The 27,550-nt window shown below is 42.9% G+C and overlaps 1 protein-coding gene across 2 annotated transcripts in view; it reads right to left on the reverse strand.

Moving 5' to 3' along the window:
- Positions 1 to 8,357: 8,357 nt before the first annotated feature.
- MGAT4A (alpha-1,3-mannosyl-glycoprotein 4-beta-N-acetylglucosaminyltransferase A) overlaps positions 8,358 to 27,550 on the reverse strand; it is a 73,276-nt gene continuing 54,083 nt past the window's right edge. Inside the window, exons 8-16 of one of the 2 annotated variants that reach the window (XM_056555942.1) lie at positions 24,974 to 25,049; positions 22,113 to 22,227; positions 20,484 to 20,614; positions 15,029 to 15,136; positions 13,519 to 13,712; positions 12,935 to 13,013; positions 11,820 to 11,886; positions 10,664 to 10,776; positions 8,358 to 9,332 (exon numbers count right to left, since the gene is read on the reverse strand). In XM_056555942.1, the coding sequence (XP_056411917.1) occupies positions 9,303 to 9,332; positions 10,664 to 10,776; positions 11,820 to 11,886; positions 12,935 to 13,013; positions 13,519 to 13,712; positions 15,029 to 15,136; positions 20,484 to 20,614; positions 22,113 to 22,227; positions 24,974 to 25,049 (913 nt within the window). In that variant the 3' untranslated portion in view covers positions 8,358 to 9,302. Of the gene's footprint in view, positions 9,333 to 10,663; positions 10,777 to 11,327; positions 11,404 to 11,819; positions 11,887 to 12,934; positions 13,014 to 13,518; positions 13,713 to 15,028; positions 15,137 to 20,483; positions 20,615 to 22,112; positions 22,228 to 24,973; positions 25,050 to 27,550 lie in introns of those variants that run through there. The other variant, XM_056555943.1, reaches the window with a different exon arrangement.

The following is a 27,550-nucleotide window of genomic DNA, read 5'->3' on the forward strand; positions in this document are numbered from 1 at the left end:
CCAGGACTTTAAAACGGGGGCGTTTGGCTACGCCCGCCGTCCTTAAGAGGTTAAAGAAGATGTCCAGTGGTAACAAATTTGTCCCCTATCCTGTCTGATCGCAGGGGGTCCGACCACTGGGACCCTCTGCAATCTCCTGTACAGATCCCAGCTCGGCCCCGGCTGAGCTGCTGTATGTGACATTTCACACACAGCACGTGAGCTGGATGAAACATGCCCCCTCCATTCATCTCTTTTTGAGAGGCAGAGGAACAGCGTTTGTCGGCCTCCGCCCCTCGCATAGAGATGAATGAAGGGCTGACCTGCAGGGTCCAAAATGCGCTCTAGAAGCGCTCAGTTGGGGCTCCGTACGGGAGATTGAGAGTGGTCCCAGCAGTCGGACCCCCACGATCAGACATTTGTCCCCTATCCTGCAGATAGGGGATACATTTGTTACCACTAGACATAGTCTTTAAATCCACAGTCGTTTTTTCAAGAAATAGTCTTCATGTAAGAGCCATAATTCGTATACCATTAAATACTGTACATCATTAGGTGCCATGAAGAAATAAAAAAATTACAGAATAAAAATGTATATTTCGATCTGAAAAGCAAAATAGAACACATCGCTCAAACACCAGCCAATACTCCACACAATGAACTCAGTATCTTATATGTAGGCACTTCTCACACCCCGAGGTCAATAACTTTACCAAAGAGAAATTTTTTGCAAATAATACAAAACACTTTATTAGTACAGATTGCTATTATTGAACACTTTTCATTTGTTAACATTTAGGATGCATATGTAAAATGTACAAAAGCATTCTCTGCATATGTATCAACATTACATGATGTACCTGTCCATGTACAGGAGACATCACCAGCTGCTCTTAAGATGGGCAGTGCTAATCCAAACTTGTATTTACCAGTGTACCAGGACAATAATTAGGACTTGTGCAACTTCAGGAATTCATCTTATAGCCTTTGATGCCATGTTGAACGAGCAAAGCCTTAAAGTGGTACCCCGGTGAAAAAAAAATCTAATCAACTAGTGCCAGAAAGTGATACAGATTTGAAAATTACTTCTATTAAAAAATCTTAACCCTTCCAGTATTTATCAGCTGCTGTATGCTCCAGAGGAAGTTGTACAGTTCTTTTCTGTCTGACCACATTGCTCTCTGCTGACACCTCTGTCCATGTCAGGAACTGTCCGGAGCAGGAACAAATCCCCATAGTAAACCTCTCCTGCTCTGGACAGAGGTGTCAAATCTATAACTTTCTGGCACCAGTTGATTTGAAAAAATGTTTTGCCTCCAGAGTACCCCTTTAAAGCGTACTTCTCACCTGGCTTGGTTACATTAAAGGGGTAGTCCAGTGGTGAAAAACTTATCCCCTATCCTAAGGATAGGGGATAAGTTTGAGATCGCGGGGGGTCCGACCGCTGGGGCCCCCTGCGATCTCTCTGTACGGGGCCCCGGCTCTCCGCCGAGATAGCGGGTGTCGACCCCCGCACGAAGCGGCGGCCGACACGCCCCCTCAATACATCTCTATGGCAGAGCCGGAGATTGCCGAAGGCAGCGCTTCGGCTCTGCCATAGAGTTGTATTGAGGGGGCGTGTCGGCCGCCGCCTCGTGCGGAGGTCGACACGCCCCCTTCCCGCCGGCTGTCGGGGCTCCATACAGGAGATCTCGGGGGGCCCCAACGGTCGGACCCCCCGCGATCTGCAACTTATCCCCTATCCTTAGGATAGGGGATAAGTTGCTCACCACTGAATCACCACTGGACTACTCCTTTAATGTTTCAGAGTGTGATGTTAGTGGTCTTAATGCTGTCATAGAGCCCCCTAGAGCTTCCTCTCATTCTCCATTTCAGAGGCGGGATCAAGGCGGGGCTCTTTGCCAGTAGTAAACACAGTTACACCCTCCCTCCCATTTGCCTGTCCACTCAAAGTGCAGGACATACTCCTCACTGCTGTGCCATGACATAGTGCTGGTAAAAGTGAACTGAACTCAATGTCACTGTGCTAGTCTGTATATTCACACAGTATATTAATATAGAAGGAATATGGAGGGGAAATTGGTTACTGCACTGGATTTGCAAGGTGTTGTGTCAACAAAAAATAAACAGCACAGCAAGGAAGGGGTTATAAGCCTGCAGGCAAAAAAGGGAGTGGGAGGGGGGAGAGGAGTAGATACAAAAGGCAGGGCAGAAGAGTGGGAATTATGCTAGGCACTGAAGTACTGCTACCAAGATGAGAGGAAAGCTTTAATTTACCTTCCTGGAACAGTGCAGACCCTCTGAAGAACAGGCACAACTTGCAGGTACACAGACTTTCTCCTGCAAATGGGTAAGCCCAACTAACACTTCTTGTGCTTTGTCTTGATGTATCGGTTGCTAGAGACAATTCCCCTAACAACAGGCAGCAGACTACATGTGGCAAAAAAATAAAATCGCTAGAAGCCAAGACCTTAGAGCTGTTTTTTTTTGGCATAAAAAGTAATTTTTGGTAAATTAATTTTGCAGAAATGTTAGGAATATTATAAGCCCTCTCATGGAGTCAAGGTGTTTGAAATGACAGTGACCATTTAATTTAAATCTACATATTTCATATTTACTTATATTTCATCTTAATCAGGTTGAAATGTCTGTTTTTATTATTTCATATCTTTATCTAAACATCAGAGAAAGCCCAAGTGGTGGAACCGCCAGCTTTGCAGAAAAGGCTTTTGCCTTATTTAGTTCCCTTGCTCATTTTCCCAGGTGCAACTTCCATTCGCTATAAACATATATTGTATTTATAATAAGAAAAGTAGTATAGAAGTCCTGTTCCAGGAATATATGCCAACCTTCTCTGGCTGAAGAAAGGCTCTATGGTCCATTGTCCACGTGATCTTCACTCACAATGCGTTCACTATTCAGTGAAACACATAACACATGGACATAGTGCAATAAAGCCTCCAACCAATGAATTTTTATGGGATTTATTCATACCCACAAGCAAAAAAGTTATAAGAAAGCATATCAAGATACATAAAAATGAACACTGCAATATATATATATATATATATATATATATATATATATATATATATATATATATATATATATATATATATATATATATAAAAGCCAAAAAAGTATTGCAGCACTACTCAGCCTCAATGTGTGGGTGCCAGCGTCCAAAAAACTTCTTGACCAAAAGTCCTCAGTTTAAATAGGATCCAACAATAACGCAGCACTCCAAAGAACGGTGAAAAAAGTGTTGATTTATTCCTGTCACATCAGTACAAGCAACGTTTCTGCTCCTATGGAGCCATTTTCAAGCTTGGAAATGGCTCCATAGGAGCAGAAACGTTGCTTGTACTGATGTGACAGGAATAAATCAACACTTTTTTCACCGTTCTTTGGAGTGCTGCGTTATTGTTGGATCCTATATATATATATATATATATATATATATATATATAGATAGAAGAAGATATAGCAAAAAGTAGCACTCCTTATAGAAAATATCTCTGGTGCAAGCAACCAAATGGACCCTGGTCCCCAATGTAGAAGGCAAAAAGCGGCTGCAGCACACAAAATAAGTGAAAAAATGGTGGTAGCTTTAATCCATTATAAATACATTATATTATTTATAATGGATTAAAGCTACCACCATTTTTTCCCTTATTTTGTGTGCTGCAGCCGCTTTTTGCCTTCTATATATATATATATATATATATATATATATATATATATATATATATATATATATATATACACATACATATATATATACATACACACACACACACACACACAAAGACTTCTTTACTACTTTTTTTCATTTTGTGTACCATTAAAGGGGTACGCCAAGGAAGAAAAATAAAAATGCCCCAAAGCCACCACAATACCTGTTCTGTGTCCCTGTAGTTATTCATGTGGTTTTGGCAGCTCATTTGGCCCCTGATGTCTCCTAAATACTTTTTTCTTGTTTGCAGCACAGACTACAACTCCCAGAAGTCAGTGCAGCTCTATGTAATGGCTGCCAGCCAACTGCTTTCACTATTTGTGTGCATGCTTACACTGCAGCTCACACACACTGTGCATGTCTTTTTTTCACACTATCCTTCCTCCAGCAATAAATCTTGCTGTGCTTTGAATAGAAGAAGTCAGTGATTAGATTTTCAGCAGAAAAACAGCAATTATGTGATCAGTTGTGACTAAGAATCTTCACTGCTCTTCTCTTACAGCTCACAAGCTCTCACACGGGGAGGGGAGGTGTGGCTGTAAAGCTAGCACTCTAAATCAAACACAAATCAGGTGGTGTTGTCCTGAAGGGTGAGGGCTAGTCTTAGTGAGGGGTTAAAAACAAGACCAGGTGGATTTGAGAATTACATTTTTCTCTCATTTCCTTCCTGTAAGTGACAGTTGAAAGAGGGAACCTGCTGTATATAGCTAATGAATTATATTTAGACAAAAATATAGGTTGGTAAAAGTGAAAGGATGGGCTATGGGTTTAGTACCCCAGAGTACCCCTTTAAACAGCTGTTCTATAGTATATCTTTAAAGGGGTACTCCACTGGAAAACTTTTTTTAAATCAACTGATGACAGGAAGTTAAACAGATTTGTATATTACTTCTTTTAAAAAATCTTAATCCTTCTAGTACTTATAAGCTGCTGTATGCTTAACAGGATGTTCTTTTTAAATTTCTTTTCTGTCTGACCACAGTGCTCTCTGCTGACACCTCTGTCCATGTCAGGAACTGTCCAGTATAGCGACGGGATTCAAAGGCACTGGACACACAAGTAAGGATCAAGATTTATTCACCCATGATGCAATGCGTTTCAGAGTAAGACTGCTTCATCAGACTGCCAGATGAAGCAGTCTTACTGTGAAACGCATTGCATCATGGGTGAATAAACCTTGATCCTTACTTGTGTGTCCAGCGCCTTTGAATCCCGTCTATTGGAGGTTACTTTTGCATTCATATCGAATTGGACGTGGAGTGGCTGCAGGCACCTAACACTATTGCTTTTATCCATGGTTACACTTGGCAGAGTGTAACTCTGTGTGGTAAGCACCACTTCTACCATTTCTATCCCGTTTGATAACGGTATCACACCATAGAGCGCTGTCTGTTTCTTGGTTTAGGAACTGTCTAGAGCAGGATAGGTTTGCTATGGGGATTTGCTCCTACTCTGGACAGTTCCTAAAATGGACAGAGGTGCCAGCAGAGAGCACTGTGGTCAGACAGAAAATAAATTAAAAAGAAAAGAACTTCCTGTGGAGCATACAGCAGCTGATAAGTACTGGAAGGATTAAGATTTTTTTTTTATAGAAGTCATTTACAAATCTGTTTAACTTTATGGCACCAGTTGATTACATTTTTTTTTTTTTTCCAGCAGAGTATCTCTAACTACTGAGAAAATTGGACAGTCTTTTACACTGCTGCAGTACCTAGTTGTTTAAAAAGTACCTGTCATTGTGTAAAACTTTTGACATGTCGTCAGTATTCAGACCTCCGTCGATTAGGAGTAAGAGCCGGGAGAAGTCTGTGCTGCAGAGTTCCCCTCTCCCTGCCTCCCTCCACCTCCCGATTGAGACACTCATATCATAGACTTACATGGAGAGTTTGTCTTAATCATGTGACACAAAGCTTGGAGAGAATGCAGATAGTACAAACTTCTCCCAGCTTGTTCTCCGGATTGGTGGAGGTCTGAAATCTCAGACCCCTGCCGATCAAACCTTTTAATGTCACTATAACATGTCAAATGTTTTTGTGGTGACTGCTGTTTTAATGAACTTTGCATAAATCAATAGTACAAGCAAATTGTAAAAAACTGTTTTATCAAATAAAAATGCCTCTTTCACCACATATTAGACAACTTTCCCCACCACACCTCCTAAAGTCATATTTTAATCTGTAAAACAGTTCAAGTCTATCTTGAGGGAGGAAATGGACTGTCAACTTACTGAGGAATCATGTTATATGCTGCCTATAAAAGTCTATGGAGAGAAGGGGGGATGAGGGAAGTGGCTGGAGAGACCTGAGACACAGTACTGCTCTAAGGTTTACTCCATGCTACTGCTGCTTCTAAAAGTGTACTATTGACATACAGGAGACCAGGATCCCCTGCTTATTATGTAAGCAGTGAATGGGAGACATCATAGCTAGTCTCCTATATTTTGGTTTAGAATTGTTCAAATAATCTGAATTCTACTTAAAGGGGTACTCCAGGAAAAAAAAATGTTATATATATATCTCAACTGGCTCCAGAAAGTTAAACAGAATTGTAAATAACTTCTATTAAAAAATCTTAATCCTTCCAATAATTATCAGCTGCTCAAGTTGAGTTCTTCTTTTCTGTCTGGCAACAGTGCTCTCTGCTGACATCTCTGCTTGTCTCGGGAACTGCATAGAGTAGAAGAGGATTGCTATGGGGATTGCTATGGGAATTTGCTTCTACTCTGGACAGTTCCCGAGACTTCAGCAGCTCATAAGTACTGAAAGGATTAAGATTTTTTAATAGAAGTAATTTACAAATCTGTTTAACTTTCTGGAGCCAGCTGATACATATAAAAAAGTTTTTTCCTGGAATACCCCTTTAAATTAAAGTTTATGAACATCAGAAGACAAAAGTGGCTGGTGGCTGAGCTGTCAGAAAACCTGTCTGGCAGAACTTACACTGAACAGCTTTTAATGTACAAACTACAGAAAGACAACCAGTGCTTTCGTGCACAGGTCCTCTTCTACAACTACACAGCATGGACCCCTGATCAGATGATTAAGTGGAAGAATAACAGTGAAGGGACACTTTTTCCCCCAAAAAAGCACCATGCTTGTCTTATTATAGACACAGTGCTGCATGTGTCCATGGGCTGTGTCTGGTATAAAGCCCAGCCATAAATTAATGAATAGGCAAATAAGCGGAGCTACAATGCCAGACACAGCTTATAGACAGATGCAGCACTGATACTAGATTCTTTACTTTAATCTTGGACAACTGAGAAAAAAGAACATACCACTCAGAGGATCACTTCTGTCCTTTCCTTTTAGCCATCAGTGGGGGTCTAAGCAGCCAGACCCCCACCGATCACAACTTCAGAAATGTCTGGGATTCTACATGACCTACTTGCTTTGCCCATAAAAACCTTGGTCTAGGCACATCACCTTGTTCCATTATGACTTTCTTGTTCTTTTATCTACCGCCCTTCTTAAAACTATACTTGGAGTTCCATATTAGCAGAAAGGGGAGCAAAATACAGTTTTTTTTTATCACATGGAATCATTAAAACATCTTAAGACTTTTAAAAACCTAAAATTGCAAAACAAAGATTTAAAATGGGGTTACTACCAGTCAAAGCCAGCTTGTTTCTCCCCTTATATAGTAAATGTGTGTGTCATATATACAGACAAATGTGACAGTAAATAAGAAATATGTCATTAGGGGGACCTGTGGACTCTTCTGGACAGTTTTTTTTTTTTTTTTTAGTAAATACATATAATTTCCATAAAATAACAATTCTGGAGCATCTTTTCTTATATATCTGTGTTGTGCCATTCCTCCTTATAATTTACGAATAAATTGACAACTGGACGTTACCATTCTTTGATGTGAAGGGTCTGGCGCTGTGAGCTCTGATTGGATAGTCTTAGATAGTGTAGAGTAGGGCTGGGCAGTATGGCCAAATATGCTTATCGCGGCATTTTTGTAACTTATGGTGGTTCCACAGTATATATAACGGTATTTCCCCCCCCCCCCCAAATTAATTATTAGCCCAGCACTGCGCTGTCCTCATCGGGGTACTACTCAAGTCACCCACAAGCGCTGCCCTCCTCGTCCTCTGGTTTGTTGCGGCCGCCGGCGCTGACACTCTATAGCTGTATCCCTATGCCCGGGCTACAAAAGGTAAACAAAAATAAACTTTAACACATGTTCCTACGTCGGTCTTACGCTCTTCCTGGGGACGTGAACGTCGGAGAGCGAACAGTAACACCAGCCGCAGCGATGTTCCGCCTCAGCCGGTGATAGGCTGAGCCCACTGTCATGTAAGAAGCTGGCGCTCAACCTATAACCGGCCGAGGCGGAACATCGCTGCGGACGGTGATAGGCTGTCCGACGTTCCCATCCCCAGGAAGCAAGTCCGGACCGACGAGGAAGGTGAGTTAAACTTTATTTTGTTTACCTTTTGCAGTCCGGGCATAGGGATACAGATTAGAGCAGTGGTCTTCAACCTGCGGACCTCCAGATGTTGCAAAATTACAACTCCCAGCATGCCCGGACAGCCGTTGGCTGTCCGGGCATGCTGGGAGTTGTAGTTTTGCAACATCTGGAGGTTGAAGACCACTGGTATAGTGTCAGCGCCGGCGGCTTCAACAAACTGGAGGACGAGGAGAGCAGCGCTTGCGGGTGACATATGTGAGTAGTACCACGATGGGGACATCGCAGCACTGGGCAAATAATTTATTGGGGGGGGGGGGGTGGTTGCAGGACAGGGCTCTCGGGTCACATATGATTAGTTCTCCGATGTGGGGACAGCGCAGCGCTGGGCTAATAATTCATTCATTCCCAAGGGGGAGGGGCCAAACCGGTATTGCGGTATTGGGAAAAATTCATATAGTGCAGTACAAAAAATTCGGTATGAACCGGTATACCGCCCCGACTCCCACTTGTACCATCCAGCTGTCAACTTAGTCACATTTCTAGAAAGAACAAACAGATAAATGGAACAACACAGATATAATATAGAGTTGACAGGGTCCTGTTAAAACACTGTACAGCACCACAAATCTGATGCTTTCAATCATAAATATATTAGCTGGCTGTGTGTATATATTTAATATATATTTAACATATATTTTTTGTTTTATAGATTTATGTCTCTCATTATCTACAAAATACACAAGTAGTAAAACAAAATAGAATTCTTTTAATTACATCCCTCCCACAAAATGCATTGTTTGTGATATGCTTAAACGGCATTGTTCTTTCAGTCTCTATATAAAAATGGTACAAAGGGAACCCACAAACTGTATGTCCCAGCCTAATATTGCATTGGACAAGCAATCGTCTGAAGCCAAATTGTAAATGGTCTTATGGAATAAGTGTGGAAACAATAAACCCTTTGAGGAACAGACACAGCATAATGTGTAGGACTGGGGAGAATACTTACAATCTTCTATTAACAGTAGGTTACACAGAGGTAGAATTGAAATGAAACAAAACATTGAAATGAAGATGCATGCAAATGTATTTAACAGGCAGTGATGATATTGGGGTGGCAGTTCCCAATGGCAGTTCTTGAATAAGTCCCTCTACACAAATATGTGTTTCAGTCCGTTGGTACCTTTTTTATGTGGATCTAAAAACAAAAAAGCAGAATAAAAATAATGAGCAAATAAAATACTGAAAAACAACACTGGCTGTAGCTTCCAGACAAAGTAGATACCTATTTTATTTCTAAAAAAATGCAATGAACAAGCTCTATTGTACATGACGTCATTCAGCCCATACAACTGCAATAAAACAACGCAAAGGAAAATTGCTTTTTTAATACAGAAAACTCTTCCAAACCTGCTTCCTGTTTACAAAGGGCCAAAGAAAAATAAGAGCAGGAATTGGGTGGCTATGGGTGACATTTCTAGTTCAAATGCATTCATCTTGATTATTTCTTCCCATTCTGTGTTGACATGAGAGTCAGTCCACTTTTCCTACCAAATTTCGTTACTACAGTATCTAAAATAGCATTTTTTTTTAATAGATATTTTTAATATGAAAGTTTGAAAATAGTCCTTATAAAAAATATGCCACCTACAGCTCCTTTACAAACACGTGTCTCCATGGTTACAGACTACAAACAGACCCTGTGCAGTCAGATCCTGCAGCAGACACGCAGCTGTAGGATAGTTTTAACAAGCGCTAATAGAAAAGCATCTTTATTTTATACATGCGATAAAGAAAATAGAAACATTATAAAACACAGTTTTATCACTTAAAGGGGTACTCTGTTGGAAACATCTTATCCTCTATCCAAAGCATAAGGGATAAAAGGTTAAGTTACAGGGTCCCTCCGCTGGGGACCCCTGCGATCTCCGTGCAGACAATGGCGGCGTCCGGAACACAGAAGCTTGCAGCTTCCGCGTTCGTGACGTCACGTCACGCCCCCTCCATTTAGGTCTATGGGAGGGGGCGTGACAGCAAGTACATAGCCATCACGCCTCCTCCCATTGATGTGAATGGAGGGGGCATGGCGTCTTGCATTGCCAGTCATTGGGCACGGAGCAGAGTTCGGTCCGTGCACCGAATGACAGGGGTGATGCAGCAGAGATTGCGTGGATCCCCAGTGGTGGGACCCACATAATCTAACATCTTATCCCTATGCTTTGGATAGGGGATAAAAGGTTTCCAGTGGAGTATCCTTTAAACCTAGTTTACAATTAGAGATTAATAACTAAGATGGAGAGTCAGACCTGCCATCAGGAAAATAGGTGTAAATAAGCATATGGCTAGATTGGATCCTGATAAGTAGCCCTGGCATACCTTTTTTTAAATCTTTAAAGTTCTTTCTTGTTGATATTATGCAAATTAGGCTCCAAAGTCCAGGGGGCATTCCCCAGCATGGCGAAAGCATGGCGAAAGGAATTGAGTCCACTTTACAGACTTTTGTCCCACCACCATATTAGAGGTACTCACCTCATTAAGGATAATCCAAACCGCTGAATTCTGCAAAACTGAAAGTCGGAATGCTGAAATAGGATTTAGCCCAGGATCTACAGGTCCTTCTGCAACTCCATCTTCAAATTTTCCTTAAATAAAATTACAGAAACATAAGTGTCTTAAGTATTTAGCTTATCCCTTATTTAAGGGGTTATCCAGAATTAGTAGAATATATCTACTTTTTCCCCAAAACAGCATCACTCTTTTCCTGTGTGGTATTGCAGCTCAGTCCTATTAAAGTGAATGAAGATTGCAATACCACACATATCCTGAGGACAGGTCTGGCACTGTGATGGAAGAAAACAGCTATGGTTTTCTAGACCTGGATAACTGCTTTAAGAAGGAGTTAAAAAAACTTCATACATGGGCCGTGTCTGGTACTGAAGCTTTTCTTAAATAGGGCTTCTCTGCAGTGCAATATGTAATCCAGTCCCTAAGCTTTAAAGCCAAAAATATCTGGTAACCCCTTATCTTTTCCAAATAAATAAAATGATTTTTTGGCTGAGGTCAAAAGACAAACTTAAAAAGTATGTAAATATTGTGGTCTATAAACACCTTAAAAGGAAGTATGTCATCAGAAAATAACCTATTGCTTTTGTATAAAATCTATTTATATAATTTCTGGTGATTGTTTTTCTACCTATATTTTAGAATAATCCTGAAATCTTGCCATTTTTGGTCTTGCCACTACGCCTTATAATATGTCACTTCCTGTTCTGTAGAAAAAAAAAAACTTTTCAGCAGTCTCTTCCTTGTCACAAAGACCTGAATTAAAACAGGTCACAGGGCATGCTTAGAAAACTTTCCAACAAAAGTCAGCGCCATCTCCAGACTATTGTTTCCTGTAGCCTATGAGGCTGCTGTAAAGCATCTCTCTATATGCTGTTAACAAAGCAGAAGCTCTGGCCATATGGCTGCCCACCCTAATATAAAAGATTACAACCAGAAAAACAGATTACAAGTTAAGAACAGATTTCAGTATTTTGCTCTAGTCAGCTAAAAAAATAATAATAATCTAGGTGACACATTAAGGATATCAGTATGAATCAATACTTGCAATGCAGAGTAAACTGATAATAAGTCTGTACAATAAAAGAAAACAAGAAAAAAACAAAAATTAACAATATCTTACCTATTCTGAAAAACCCATCTGAAAGGCGCTTGTCTTTGGTTTCCCTCCTTAAATCCAAAATATCTTTCTAAAAAGAAGAAGTACTATGTCAATGCTAATTAATAGGATACAAGCATCTCTCATCATGACAAATTGGAGAACCATGTGGGTTACAGTCCTTGATATCAGAGTGGCTGACAGCAGCTGGGCAAGGGCCCTAGTTCATGGTAAGCAGTACTCGTTTATGGAGCCTTAACAAGATTTGCTACTGGATCATTTGTGCCGCGCTTTAAAATAACCGTTATCAGCCACTGTTTACACAGGGGGATGTGCCGCATATAGCCATGATCTTACTGAACAACAAAAGAAGCCTTACAGAAAAGCAAACACTAGGCTGATCGCTGGTCCTTGTACTTGCCGATTATCCTGAACAATCATTTACTCATTCCCCCAATATTTGGCCTGTGTAATATGGCCTTAACAGACATCACAATGCTCCTCAATTGTCCTTCTCATTTGGGTGAGAACAAGAATATAGTCAATATACAATTCTACTGGAAAAAGTAGACAGTCAACAAACTTACACCATGGCTGCGCTTATACAATGCTGCGACAAAGTCTGCTTTTCTTCTATAACAGAGTTGTAAATATTTACCAAGTCGATCAACATTTTGGGGGAGATTTATTAAATCTCGTACAGAGAAGCAGCTGCCCATAGCAACCAATCAGATTCCAACTTTTTTTTTTTTTATCGGTATCTGAAAAGTGAAATCTGAAATCCGACTGGTTGCTATGGTAAACTGCCCCACTGGGCCTCTGCCAACGGCTGTCCGGGCATGCTGGGAGTTGTAGTTTTGCAACATCTGGAGGTCCGCAGGTTGTAGATGGTTTCAACAAACGATGGTCCATTTGGAACGGATTACCATCGTATGTTGAGGGACCACTGTATAGGATTTGGTTACTGCCGGTGACAGCTGATTTTAGGAGGGAACTAGCGACGGAACTTGCTAAACGGAGTAATTTGCTAGTGTGAAAGAAGCCTTCGTTCTAAGGTCAACTGTGCCAATGGAGAATATACACTTTAAAGTGAAATACTCATTAATACATAAAAAAAAGCTTACATACAGTTACCATACCTGGTAAGGTAAAACCTCCACAGAAGTGTTTGTTAACAAGTCTCCAGGATGCTCAGGATTTCCACTACGAAAGAGATACCTAAAAAGGAAAGCACATCTAACTGCAGCCATTATTCCCAAACCCTAGAAAGCAATATATTATAATATAATAGATCACACTCAGAAATTAACACAAGTCCTTATATCCTGCCATAGATCCAGTGTCCATATTTCACCTGCATTTCAATAGGTTTGTGTGAATGGCAACTCATATGTAGCACACATAAAGATTAGCTGAAAAAATTAAATGGGTAGTCCTGTTTTAGAAAATCTATCCCGTATCCAAAGGATTGGGCACAAGCATCTGATGGCGGGGAGTCTAACTGCTGGGGCTCTCCTCATGTATCTCTGGCTCTCCCATAGAGATGTATGGATGGAGGCGTGTCTGCCTTCACTTCTTGCACAAGAAGAGCCGGAGTGCCATACAGGAGATCGTGGGGGCCCAGCGGTCAGACCCCTCATGATCAAATAGATTTTCCTAAATGGGACTAACCCTTTAAACTAGGACGTGCTGAGCGCTAGCTAATCAGAAAACAACTACTAACCTTTCAACATGCATCGGTTTATCAAACTTGAACAGAACGTAGTCTCCAGCCATTGGGGTTATGGCCCAGAAGAAGTCCTCCCCCAAATACGTCTTTTCTAGAGTGTGACCTTGATATACTTTTAAGGAAGTTGACACTTCGGCCGGAGGATTGACGTGAATTTTATGCAATAATGGTTTTAAGAAATCTTTATCCTAAAAGGAAAAGCAGATGTAGATATCTAGTATCATTGCACATCAAATAAGTAGCGTTCATATAGTGCTGGCATATACACTGGATATACTGTCACTTTCTGATCAGCATAGATGCAGTCTCTGGACCCACAATGATCCTGAGAATGAAGGGGCTGCAGCACTAACTCCGCTCTGCTGCCCCTTTAGTGTATTTCTGAGCACAGCAGCACTCCCGGCCTCCGGGCTGTGTCAGTCTCATACTTTCCAGCAATTTCCCTGCACAGTGTGTGAATATTAATCATTCTTAAGAAAACTGAAGATCCCAGAGATCAGATTACCAGCAATCATAAACTGATATGCCCTAGTGTAACGCCATCATAAAATGGAAATATATACAAGCAGTCTATAGGCTAATGTAAAAGTCACAAAGCCTCATTTATTTAAAGAGTTCCTACAGACGATTTATTATATTTATCCCATATTTTAACTTACCTTCTGCAGCATCCCTCAGTGCCACCGATATTGGTCTCCTGTCCTCCGACCCAATCTTCTTCCTGGTTTTGTGGCCCAACATGTCACACTGTGCTCACCTAATTGCTGGCCAAGGCGAAGTCCCGCCTCAGCTGGTGATAGGCTGAGCAGCAGTGTCATGTAGCAGCCTATGGCGATTAACTGAACGACCGTGTGATGTGTCGGGCAACAAAACCAGGAAGAAGACCAGGGCCAAAGGATGAGAGACTGATATTGGCGGCACCAGTGAAGCAGTGGAAGGCAAGTTAAAGTTTAATATTTTAATGGAGGCAGCCCTCAAATATAGGAAAAATAAAAAAAAATTGGCGGGTTGTCCAACAGGGTTTTTCTATTTTATTTGCGAAGCAGCTATTTGTTAAAAAAAATTATGTAAAATAAATAAATTAAAATACTACTTTTCAGTGGATACCTCCTTTAAACTGCCCATAGAAACAGTATCAGTGAGCAGCTTTTCTTTCTAAAACCACTATCATTGGTTGCTGTAGGAAAGTTTTCTGTTATGCCTATTGAAAAATAAGGCCCACAATTACCCACCTATGGAGACTTCTGAAGCAGCTTGTTTTTAAATGCAAATAATCAAACAAGTTTGCAAGGTGGTTTTGCCCACGAGGCCTCTACTAGTGAAGGATGCCAGACACACATCTCTACACCATGGTAAATCAGTATAAAGCGTACCACATGGCACACTGAATGCTACTTCTTTTTCTTAAAACTGACAAGCATAGCTTGTGCTTAATATATATATATATATATATATATATATATATATATATATACACACACACACATACTGTGCTTCTACTTACTGTAAGTTTCTGTATTTTCCCTGCTAAGGAGGAGTGCAGACCCACGTGCTGGAAGAGGGAAGGTCTGAAGCGGATTCGAAGATTGGATTTCTGTCTGTCACAATGTTTCTAAAAAAAAATAAATAAAAAATAAAATAGATCACCAATGAAAAAAAGAAATAAAAATACAAATATTGAACACATAAAAAATATGTTCTCCAATAGAAAACAAAGCGAGGACAGGCGAGTTCGGGACCTCAGACCCCAGTTATTGGCTGTGCTCAGTGATGACTGTGCAGATACAGCTGAATTGAGGAAACTCAGCTATACGTATGTAATTCAGAAAATACCTATGTTCCACTTTGTAGTGATCCCATGAGAAAGTACCAGAACGGTTTGCGCAATTTGTTGAGATGTGCCATAGAGAAAGGTTTGGTAACAGAGAGATTCGCTATGAAACTCATTTGGCCCTCTCCAAAGCGCCTGTACTGGTACTTTCTCCCAAAAACTCATAAATCTATGTCCTGTCCACTGGCCGCCCAATAATAGCGGGGAGAGAATCAGTCACAGAAACACTATCCCACTACTTAGATTAGGTACTACGTCCTATCTTGAATACACTTCCTTCATATATTCAAGATACAGGAGACTTCTTCCGTCACATACAGGCATTAACCTGGCAGAAAGACTGGAGACTGGTCACATAGGACATGGAGGCTGTCCAACCTCAGATGTGCCACAAAAAGATGGATGACTGACAGATTGAATTTGTCTGTCAGGCCCTCTCCTTTGTCCTGAGCCACAATGCTTTTACTTTTAATGGGTGTTGGTATTGGCAACGAGCCGGGACCGCGATAGGGACCCCCGTCGCAACAACTTTCGCCAGTATTTTTTGGGGGGATTCTGAGGAACAACTAGTTTTCTTTATGGTCAATTGGTTTTTGAGACACATACGTCTATATGTGCCATTTATAGACTACGGTATATACCGTATATACTCGAGTATAAGCCGACCCGAGTATAAGCCGAGACCCCTAATTTCAACCCAAAATCCCAGGAAAAGTTATTGACTCGAGTATAAGCCTAGGGTGGGAAATACCTCATCCCCCCCTGTCATCATCCAGACCCGTCATTAACATCCTCATCATCATCATCCCCTTGTCATCATCCCACACATCCCCCCTTCATCATCCCCTTATCATCCCACACATCCCCCCTTCATCATCCCCTTATCATCCCACACATCCCCCCCTTCATCATCCCCTTGTCATCATCCCACACATCCCCCCTTCATCATCCCCTTATCATCCCACACATCCCCCCTTCATCATCCCCTTATCATCCCACACATCCCCCTTCATCATCCCCTTATCATCCCACACATCCCCCCTTCATCATCCCCTTATCATCCCACACATCCCCCCTTCATCATCCCCTTATCATCCCACACATCCCCCCTTCATCATCCCCTTATCATCCCACACATCCCCCCTTCATCATCCCCTTGTAATCATCCCACACCCCCCCCCTTCATCATCCCCACCCCCCTTCATCATCCCCACACCCCCCCCCTTCATCATCCTCTTCTCATCATTCGCCCTCAGTGGTCTTCAACCTGCGGACCTCCAGAGGTTTCAAAACTACAACTCCCAGCAAGCCCGGGCAGCCATCGGCTGTCCGGGCTTGCTGGGAGTTGTAGTTTTGAAACCTCCGGAGGTCCGCAGGTTGAAGACCACTGCGGCCTTCAACATCATCCAGCCCCCTCTCACCCCCTTTAGTTCTGAGTACTCACCTCCGCTCGGCGCTGGTCCGGTCCTGCAGGGCTGTCCGGTGAGGAGGTGGTCCGGGCTGCTATCTTCACCGGGGGCGCCTCTTCTCCGCGCTTCCGGCCCGGAATAGAGGCGTTGCCTTGACAATGACGCAGAATTACGTTGGCAATGAACGCACCTCTGCGTCGTTGTCACGGCAACGTGACTATTCTGAGGCCGGGCCCGAAGCGCTTAGAAGAGGCCTCCCCGGTGAAGATAGCAGCCCGGAACACTATCCCACCGGACCACCTCACCGGACAGTCCTGCAGGACCGGACCAGCGCCGAGTGGAGGTGAGTACTCAGAACTAAAGGGGGTGAGAGGGGGCTGGATGATGTTGAAGGCCGCAGTGGTCTTCAACCTGCGGACCTCCGGAGGTTTCAAAACTACAACTCCCAGCAAGCCCGGACAGCCGATGGCTGCCCGGGCTTGCTGGGAGTTGTAGTTTTGAAACCTCTGGAGGTCCGCAGGTTGAAGACCACTGCGGGTGGGGGAGTTCACTCGAGTATAAGCCGAGGGGGGTGTTTTCAGCACGAAAAATCGTGCTGAAAAACTCGGCTTATACTCGAGTATATACGGTATTTATGGTATGGGCCGGGACAAAGGAGGACTTTGATGATTTTGTGACATATCTTAATTCTAACCCCAATATGCGGTTCACCTGTCAGTATAGTGACAGTGAGATTAATTGGATGTTAGAGTGATTGTGAAGGAGGGTGCAATTCAAACTAAGACATTCACAAAACCTACCGCTACTAATGCTCTGCTCAGTTATGCAAGTTATCACCCTGAACATACAAAACATGCTTTATTTTATGGACAATTTATCAGACTTCGAGGGATTAATAGTGATGATATATCCTTTAACCAACAGGCAGCACTTTTAAGTAAGAAATTAGAAGATCACGGTTATCCCCCACATTTCATCAAGAGGGCTTGGGATCCTCGAAAGAAAGAGAAATATAATGAAGGTTTTTCTTTTGTGTTTAAACATGGTCCTATGAATGACATTATTAGGTCTGCTATTCTGAAAAATTGGCACATTATTAAAGGAGAACTCCGGAATATAAAAATTGTCACCCATACTGCCGGCAGTAAAAAAAATAAAGAAATACATACCTTCCTCCGCTCCCCCGGGGCCTCCGGTAACCTGCTCCGGTCTCCGCCGTGATCCACTTCCTGGTTGCCGGTGGTCGGAGAATCATACTGCGCTCAGCCAATCACCAGCCGCAGCGAAGTCAGACTAGGCCGGCGATAGGCTGAGCGGCAGTGTGAGAACGTTTCAAGACACAAAATTCTTCACTACACCGGCACCTGCTGCCGGGGCCGAAAATGTCACACTGCCGCTCAGCCTATCGCCGGCCGAGTCGGGACTTCACTGCGGCTGGTGATTGGCTGAGCGCAGTAGGACTCTCCGACCACCGGCAACCAGGAAGAGGATCGCGGCGAGACCGGAGCCGGTTACCGGGGGAGCGGAGGAAGGTATGTACATCTTTACTTTTTTACTGCCGGCAGTATGGGGGACAATTTTTATATTCTGGAGTTCTCCTTTAAAGGTGACCCCATGGTCAAAGAGAAAGCAAATCAGAAGCCATTGGTCTCCTTTAAGGGATGCTCTAGTGAAGGGAAGGTTGGGAGAAAAAAAACAAACAAACACAGGAGGAAAATTGGATTAAGAAAATGATACCAAAAGGGAACCATAGATGTGGTAGTTGCAGATGTTGTAATCAGTTGATCCAGGGATCATATATACGTCTAGGACAGCATGAAATGATTATAAAAGATTTTGTTACCCGACGCACCAATTTTGTAGTCTGTGGTAGTCTGTGATTGTGGCCGATATATTGACTATTAGGTCCATGTTCACATGTTTAGGTGAGCACATGCTCTCCCTGAGAACACGGATTGGATCAACCATATGATAGAAGCCCCTGGGGGGATCCCACATGTATGCGCTTTTGTGGACTGTTAAGAGTTAATACATCCAGTCAAGGAGGTGATCGTAATCAAGAATTACTGAAGAAAGAAACAGAACTTATCTTAAGAACAGAAGCCTTGGGCCAGCTAGGCTTGAATGAACATAGAGATATTATTAACCTATTGTGCTAAATAGTCATCTTGGTACATTGTAGTATTATATGCATTGCAAAGTAAATGTTGATTTTACTCCACATGTGAATTTAAATGTTTGTAATGAAGCACATTTTGTAAGTTGTTAAAGGAGTAGTCCAGTGGTGACTCTTTACAACTCTTTACAACTTACGGATAGGGGATAAGTTGCAGATCGCGGCAGTCCGACCCCTGGGGCCCCCCGCGATCTCCTGTACGGAGCCCCGACAGCCCGCGGGAAGGGGGCGTGTCGACCTCCGCACGAAGCGGCGGCCGACACGCCCCCTCAATACAACTCAATGGCAGAGCCGAAGCGCTGCCTTCGGCAATCTCCGGCTCTGCCATTGAGATGTATTGAGGGGGCGTGTCGGCCGCCGCCTTATGCGGGGGTCGACACCCGCTATCTCGGCGGAGAGCCGGGCCCCGTACAGAGAGATCGCAGGGGGCCCCAGCGGTCGGACCCCCCGCGATCTCAAACTTATCCCCTATCCTTAGGGTAGGGGATAAGTTTTTCACCACTGGACTACCCCTTTAATAAAGTTGTCTTTGAATATTGATGTATTTAATGGGTGGGTTTGAATCATGTGACAGGGCTGTGAAAAAGCTATTATTATAGTGAAACAATTGTGAGTCGCCTGTATCCAGTTGAACCTGCCAAATAAAGCTGTTTAAAGGGGTACTCCGGCACTTAGACATCTTATCCCCTATCCAAAGGATAGGGGATAAGATGCCTGATCGCGGGGGTCCCGTCGCTGGGGACCCCCGTGATCTTGCACGCCGCACCCTGTTTATAATCAGTCCCTCTGGGTCTGTTTATAACCAGTCCCTCACGTTCGCTCTGGGTCTGATTACCGGCGACCAAGGGGCAGGCGGCGTGTGACAACACTCCTCCGCACCCGTGTGACGTCACGCTCCGCCCCTCAATGCAAGCCCATGGGAGGGGGCGTGACATCACACAGGGGCGGAGGCGTGACGTCACACGCCGCCTGCCCCGTGGTTTGCCGGTAATCCGACCCGCAGCGAACATGCTCCGGGGACTGATTATAAATGGGGTGCAGCGTGCAAGATCACGGGGTCCCCAGCGGCGAGACCCCCGCAATCAGGCATCTTATCCCCTATCCTTTGGATAGGGGATAAGATGTCTAAGCGCCGGAGTACCCCTTTAAGATTGGACGTGTGCTGCTGCTACTTCTTCGTTTTTGCTAAAAAAAATATGTTATTGCTTTACATAAGTCTCTTAAAGAGAAGAAAAGCATGATTTTATAACTTTGCAAAGAGCCATTAGCTAAGAGACAGGCATCATTTGTTATATCTTATTATCAGCTATCTGTGCATGTTTGCAGCTCTGGGCATGATATAGAGCTGACATCTTTGCCTTAAGGTAGTTTAGACCAGGGGATGCTTCATCCATAACAGAACACTCCAGTGCTGTGGGAACCCAACAATCGTAATGTTCCTGCAGCACGGGAGTGTTCAATTATGGCTCAATATAAAGATCTCTGGTCAGGTCACAGTGACCTGGCAGATCTTAACCAAACTTAAATGATATACATAACTTACTGCATCTTTTTCTGGGTTACAGACTTTTACCCATAATATGTGATCCAGGAGCCAGTCAATAGGCTTCTCTTTGTAAAACATGAGGATGAACTCAACAATAAGTGTAATGTCAGGAGCTTGAAACATTTTTCCTGGGACAACAGAAAAAAAATTAAAAAAACACGTGTTAATCATACATTAAAAAGAGCAAACAACTTCAGTAATATAGTAGTTGTGGAAAGTTAAAAGTGAAACTGACTGGCTGTTCACTAAAAGGCAAAGTAACGTACTTGTATTAATGAAGTAAACAGAGGCAGAGGTCTTTATTCTTGTAGATATTTGGGCAGTTCTGCACAATGAAGGTGGGAGACGGCTGGCCACACTCTCCCGCCTCCTCCATATTCCCCACTCTGGCCCACCCCCTTAATGAATATTCAAAACTATTACCTCTAACGTTGCCAGGACGTTCCTCAGAGGAGAGTGCAGGCTCCCATGTCCTGAATATTCATTAAGGGGGCGGGCCAGAGTGGGGAATTTGGAGGAGGGAGGGGAAGGCAGCCTGCAGGTTCCCCACCTCCATTGTGCAGAGATGCGCAATACAACTTGAAAAATAAAGACCTGTAATGCTGCCATACTTCATTTATACACGTAAGTGACCCCACATTTAAATGCTGCTAACCCGCACAACAGCCTGTAAGTTTCCATATATATTTAAAATTACATATGTTAAGATACTTTTCTTTAGCCACATACAGATATAAGACTTGTGCCAATGCATTGTCAATAACTGGTGTTTAACAACAGGTTACATTTTCAGGATTACTACTGCACATGTGAGTTAGGGTCACTTTCTTAAAACCACCAATAAAAAATTCCTTCAGGTGTTACCTTGATATGACTTTAGAAAGACTGGCCCAGATTCATCAATGCTGTCTACTACTTAGACAACGTAAACTTAAACTACACCATGTTAAAATGAAATGACACCATGTAAGGATACCCCAAATATATCACAGTCTCCCATGCTGTTTTATTAACTTTGTGTCCCATCTTCACACATCAGTAACTTTTTAGCCCCACATAAAACTCAGATGTAATATTTCTAGAAAAACCTCAAAATGTGACCAGATGGGGGCACCTAAGGACTGAAGCTATCTCGGTCCGGCTTCACTAGACAGCACCACAGACTTCTAATGGGGCAGTCTAGAGAAGCTGGACGGAGGTCGATAGGAGCTGTGGAGTGAAGCGCATAACCACGTGCCTCTCCCTGCTTGTACTAATTATCGGTGGGGACTTTGACATGTCTCTGTGATATGTCAACATTTATTTATTTTATTTATTTATTTAAATGACAGGGACACAATAAAACTACAGTTTAAGGTGGAGAGTTATCATAAGTGCAGAGACGAAGAAAACCTTTGTTGTTTAAGGCAAGCTCCCATTTTCCAGCAGTCTTCAGAAAAACTCAAGCGTTGTCTGGTTGCAATGGGCAACTCCTCTAATACAATGGCTACTGTAGATGTAAACTAGCAGTCTTATTTACACACTATAATCACAGTGGTCATGTGCAGCTCTCACAGAGAATGATTGGCGCTGACACTATTTATATAGTATACTAGGAATCCATTATAGAAGTTACCATTTCCTTACCAATGAATCCCAGCTGGGAAAACTCCAGTATCATCCACTCTTCATTTGACAGCTGAAGTGCAAAGTTCTTTATTGTACTGAAATAATTCAGCTTGGCAACAATATCATCTTCTAGCTGTAAAGAGATAAAAGATTATTCCCACTATTTATTCATATTAGAAAATAGGTAATAAAACATATTAAAACAACAATTCCTGATAACAGGAAGATAAGAGAGACTTAGCCAGCACAACACTGGACCAAGGGAAGGCTCACAAAGGATGTTACAGACAAATTATATTAGTAAAGTGCAAGTGCACATACTAGTTCACATACATAGTGTAGCAGCAAAGAATATAATCATGACATATACAGATACCCAGTGGTAACAGACGTAGGGGATCGTGAGCCTCCGCAGCCCGACGTTTCGCCAGAGGTCCCTCTGGCTCACGACCCCCCTACGTCTGTTACCACTGGGTATTTGTATATGTCACGATTATATTCTTTGCTGCTACACTATGTATGTGAACTAGTATGTGCACTTGCACTTTACTAATATAATTTGTCTGTAACATCCTTTGTGAGCCTTCCCTTGGTCCAGTGTTGTGCTGGCTAAGTCTCTCTTATCTTCCTGTTATCAGGAATTGTTGTTTTAATATGTTTTATTACCTATTTTCTAATAAAGTTTATGAATATTATCCCATTCACGTTTCTTCTTTCTTGTATATGATATATATTGTTTAACGTGGGATTGTTTCACAGTCTTAGGGAACCATAGATTTATTGCCACTATTTATTCAGCAAAATCAATCGGCAACCATTATTAATATGTGCAGGCCGAATGGATTAAAGCCTAGGTTCTCAACCTGTAGTACAAGTAGCCCAGCAGGTAAATGTCATCTCACCAGGGGGTACCTTAACTAATATGGGAAAAGGGAATAGAAAGGGAAAGATATGTGGTGGTGTTAGAAATTAAATCTTAAAGGGGTACTCTGCCCCAAGACAAATTATCCCCTATCCAAAAGATTGGGGATAAGAGGGGGGACCTGCCGCTGGGGACCCCCGCAATCTCCCTGCTGCACCCGGCGTTCGTTTAGAGCGCCAGGTGCTTTGCCGGAGGCTCGTGATGTCACGGCCGCGCCCCACTCATGACGTCATGGCCACTCCCCCTCAATGCAAGTCTATTGGAGGGGGCGTGACAGTCATCATGCCCCCTCACCTAGACTTGCATTGAAGGGGCATGGCTGTGACGTCAAGAGCCTCCGCCCCGCATCCCCAGTAATCTGTCCGTGCACCGGATGTCTGGGGTGCTGCAGCAGAGATAGCGGGGGTCCTTAGTGGCAAGATCTCTGCGATCAGACATCTTATCCCCTATGCTTTGGATAGGGGATAATATTTCTAGCGGCGGAGTAGCCCTTTAAAATCTTCTTGTCCCTTGTAAAACAAAAGAGACCCCCATGATCACTAGATGTCCATATAAGCGTGCAGCTGAGTATTTTACTCCCCAGCTCGCTGCTCTCCTGGTCTCGATGTATGAAATGGATTCTGCTTTAAAGGACAGCTGCAGCTTAATATACACTTATCCCCTATCTACAAGATAGGGGATAAGTGTTTGATCACGGGGGGTCCGACCCCTGGGACCCCCCACGATCTCCTGTACGGGGCCGCGGCTCTCCCGTGCAGGGGGCGTGCCTGCCGCAGCATGACGTTGCGGCCGGCACGCCTCCTCCATGCATCTCTATGGGAGAGGCGGGGAGGCAGCGTTCGTGCCACCCCGGCTCCCCCATAGAACTGTATGGGGACGGGGAGGGGACGGGGCGGAGACGGAGTGTCACCGTCGACCTCTAGGTCGACGCTACGCGCCTTAGTGCTCACTATGAGCGCTAATGGCAGCGCCCCGTTAGGGAGATCTCGGGAGGTCCCAGCGGTCGGACCCCCCGTGATCAAACACTTATCCCCTATCTTGTAGATAGGGGATAAGTGTATATTGCGCTGCAGTTGTCCTTTAAGTCTATGGAGCAGTGTAAGGCAGTGTAAAATATACACTATGACATCCGGAGTCTCCAGTAATTTGATATCACAGATCTCTCCCTTCAATACGTTTAATGGTGTATTTATCAATACAGATTTGTTCTTCTCTCACTATGGTGCTTGGTATAAATTTACTTGCAGTGCTAGAGACTGTTCCCTGCATGAAATACGACATTCTTCCCGCTCAGGGACATGTCAAGCTGTGGATGCCGATCACTCACTGTTTGTAGTGAAGTAAGCGTTTAGAGAGCTTGTTCCCATCAGCGGTCTTGCTTGCTGGTCAAACACCACAATAACCAATCAACCAGATGTCTAAACAGTTCTGTAGACAAGCATAATCTCCTGCCTGGAAAATTCGGAATGGCAAGTGGCATTGCTTATCTAGTGAACTTACCCTATTCTGGGACAGTGGTCATGTACTAAAAGGCTATGTTGAATTAGAAAGTTAAGTACAGATGTGTGTTTCACCAAGCACGATCCCAGCATCTTCCTGGGGCCTTTATCACATCTTCCAGAAAAACATACCAGACAATATACAGTAGTGCGATGTGTCATTCTGTCCTGTAAAATGCTGGACACCATGTCAGAAGTCTGACAGACACCACTAAAGTCATTGGGTTGCATTGGACACTGTTGGTTTCTGGTGTACAGTAGTTTTTTTCTTGTTCTGTTCCAATGATGAAGCAGAATAATAGAATAAAAAGTACAGGGTGACCCCAGCCTAAGGGGTGCTTGGCTTAGGAGCGCTGAGATACAGCTGTAAAGTATGTGCTAGTACATTTATATAATAAACTTCCATTTTAGTTTAGAATGAGAAAACATTTACATATTATTTATAATAGTTTATTTACCTGGATGTAATAAATACCCTTTCTTTGAGCATACATCATTAGGAAACAGTAGTCTAAATTTTGTTTGGTTCGCCATCTGTAATAGAAGAACAGCACAAATCTATTATCCACAACTGGCGAGTGGTAGAGAACAATATTGTCAGTCCAGTGAGTGAGTTTGATGATTGATATATATAGAAAATAATATTTTTCAGGCTGCACTAATTTAAAGGGATACTTTACTGATCAGCGTTTGGAACAAAAATGTTCCAAACGCTTAGAGCCGGCGCCGGGAGCTCATGATGTCATAGCCCCTCCCCTCATGATGTCCCGCCCCGCCCCCCTCAATGCAAGTCTATGGGAGGGGGCGTCGCAGCCGTCCCGTCCCCTCTCATAGACTTGGATTGAGGCGGCGGGGAGTGACATCATGAGGGGCGGGCTATGACGTCACAAGCTCCCGACGCCGGCTCTAAGCATTCGGAACATTTTGTTCCAAGCACTGAGCAGCAGAGTATCCCTTTAAGATATAAAGACTTTGGGAGTCATTGTAGGATGACAAGAGGCCAAATATCAAAATCAGATAATCCTAGGTTTCAGATATCCAGGAGCTTTAGTTACATTCACAAGTGCGGATATCATGCTGCAGATTTTTTGCTTCAATTTTCATCAACCTAAATTAATTGCATAAAATCCGCAGCATGAAATTCACAGCAGGCTGTGTACATGGAACCTACACGTACATTACTTACTGCGGATTTCACAAACAACAATCCCCAGGTAATCTCATAGCATGTGATCCGCAGATTTTTGTGCATAAAATCACCATTGAGGGCAGCGTATGAGTGGGGATTTCACATAGTAAATTAGCAGATTTCATGCTGTAATATTATCTATGGAATTTCGTGTATGATCAAACAAACAATCCAGTGTCTATTTCTATGGCAGAAAACAGAAACAGACCCTCAAGGTTTCTCCTTATTTCTACAGTGGAAACAACAGATATTTCCAGTTGCCTAGGAACATGGTTGCAGACAACCCCCTCCCCATGGCATGTAGACCTTCATGGGACTGGCAAGTTTGATTCACATTTCAAATCTGACACAGGGGTCTGAGGCACCCTATTTAGCATATACAGTCGTATGGAAAAGTTTAGGCCCCCCCTAACATCTTCCATGATTTTCATTTATAAATAATTGGCTGTTTGGATCAGTAATTCAATTTTGAGCCATCACATATCTGAAAGACACAGTAATATTTCAGTAGTGAAATGAGGTTTATTGGATGAACAGAAAATGTGCAATCTGCATCAAAACAAAAGTAGACAGGTGCATAAATTTGGGCACCCAACAGAAATATCACATAAATATCCTTTAGCAGAAATAATAGGCTCTAGACACTTCCTGGAGCCTGTAATAAGGGTCTGGATTTTGGACCGTTCCTCCTTGATCTCCAGATCAGTTTGGTTTGATGGTCGCGGAGCATGGACAGCCGCTTATCACAGCACAGATTTTCAATGATATTCAGGTCTGGGGACCGGGATGGTAATTCCAGAACATTAGACTTGTTCCTCTGCATAAGTACCAGAGTAGATTTTGAGCAGTGTTTTGGGTCATTGACTTGATGAAATATACGGCCCCGGCACAATTTCAACTTTGTGACCGACTCCTCTACGTTACTCTCAAGAATCTGCTGATATTGAGTTCAATCCCTGTGACTCTTAACTTTAACAAGGCTCCCAGTACCGGCACTGACCACACGTCCCACAGGATGATTGAACCTCCACCAAATGTTACTGTGGGGAGCCAGTGTTTGTCCTGGGCTACTGTGTTCCTTTGACACAAAATATAATGCCCCTTGTTATGAACAAATAACTCAAACTTTGTTTCATTAGTCCAAAGCACCTTCTTCTGAAATGAAGCTGGCTTGTCCAAATGTGGTCTGCATACCTCATCACTCTCCCATACAGCTTCTCCTTGTGCAAAGTGCATTGAATTGCACCACCTGCAGCAAGATGAGGTTGTAGGTCTTTGGAGGTGTTCTGTAGGCTGTTTTTGACCGTTCTCATCATCCTTTACCTTTGGCTCTCTGATATTTGACTTGGTCTTCCATTTCTTGACTATGTTCCTAACAGAGGACACTGACAGCCTTAATCTCTGTGATAACTTTTTGTAGCCTTCCCCTAAACTATCACTTTGTTTGTTTTCAGGTCATTTGAGAGTATTTTTGAGGCCCCCGTGTTGTGACTCTTTAGAGGAGAGTCAAAGGGAACAACAACTTGCAATTATCCCACAGTGAAAGTGTTAATAAAAACAGGAATAATTCATAATTACATCAGCTGACATTATTAAATAATCAACTTATTAGTTGATTTAATAATGTCAGCTGATGTAATTATGAATTATTCCTGTTTTTATTAACACTTTCACTGTGGGGTATTTTATCTTCACATGTAATGCACTGTCACTATATAACATTGCTGGAACACTTTACGAATGCACTGCTATTTATTGATTTTGTTTATTTATGTATATTATACCTTAACTATGTTATTACTTGTATCATGTGCACATATATATTTAAACTGCTGCTATTCACTTG

The sequence above is a fragment of the Hyla sarda genome, chromosome 2 (assembly GCF_029499605.1).
Source record: "Hyla sarda isolate aHylSar1 chromosome 2, aHylSar1.hap1, whole genome shotgun sequence".
NCBI classification, from domain to species: Eukaryota; Metazoa; Chordata; class Amphibia; order Anura; family Hylidae; genus Hyla; species Hyla sarda.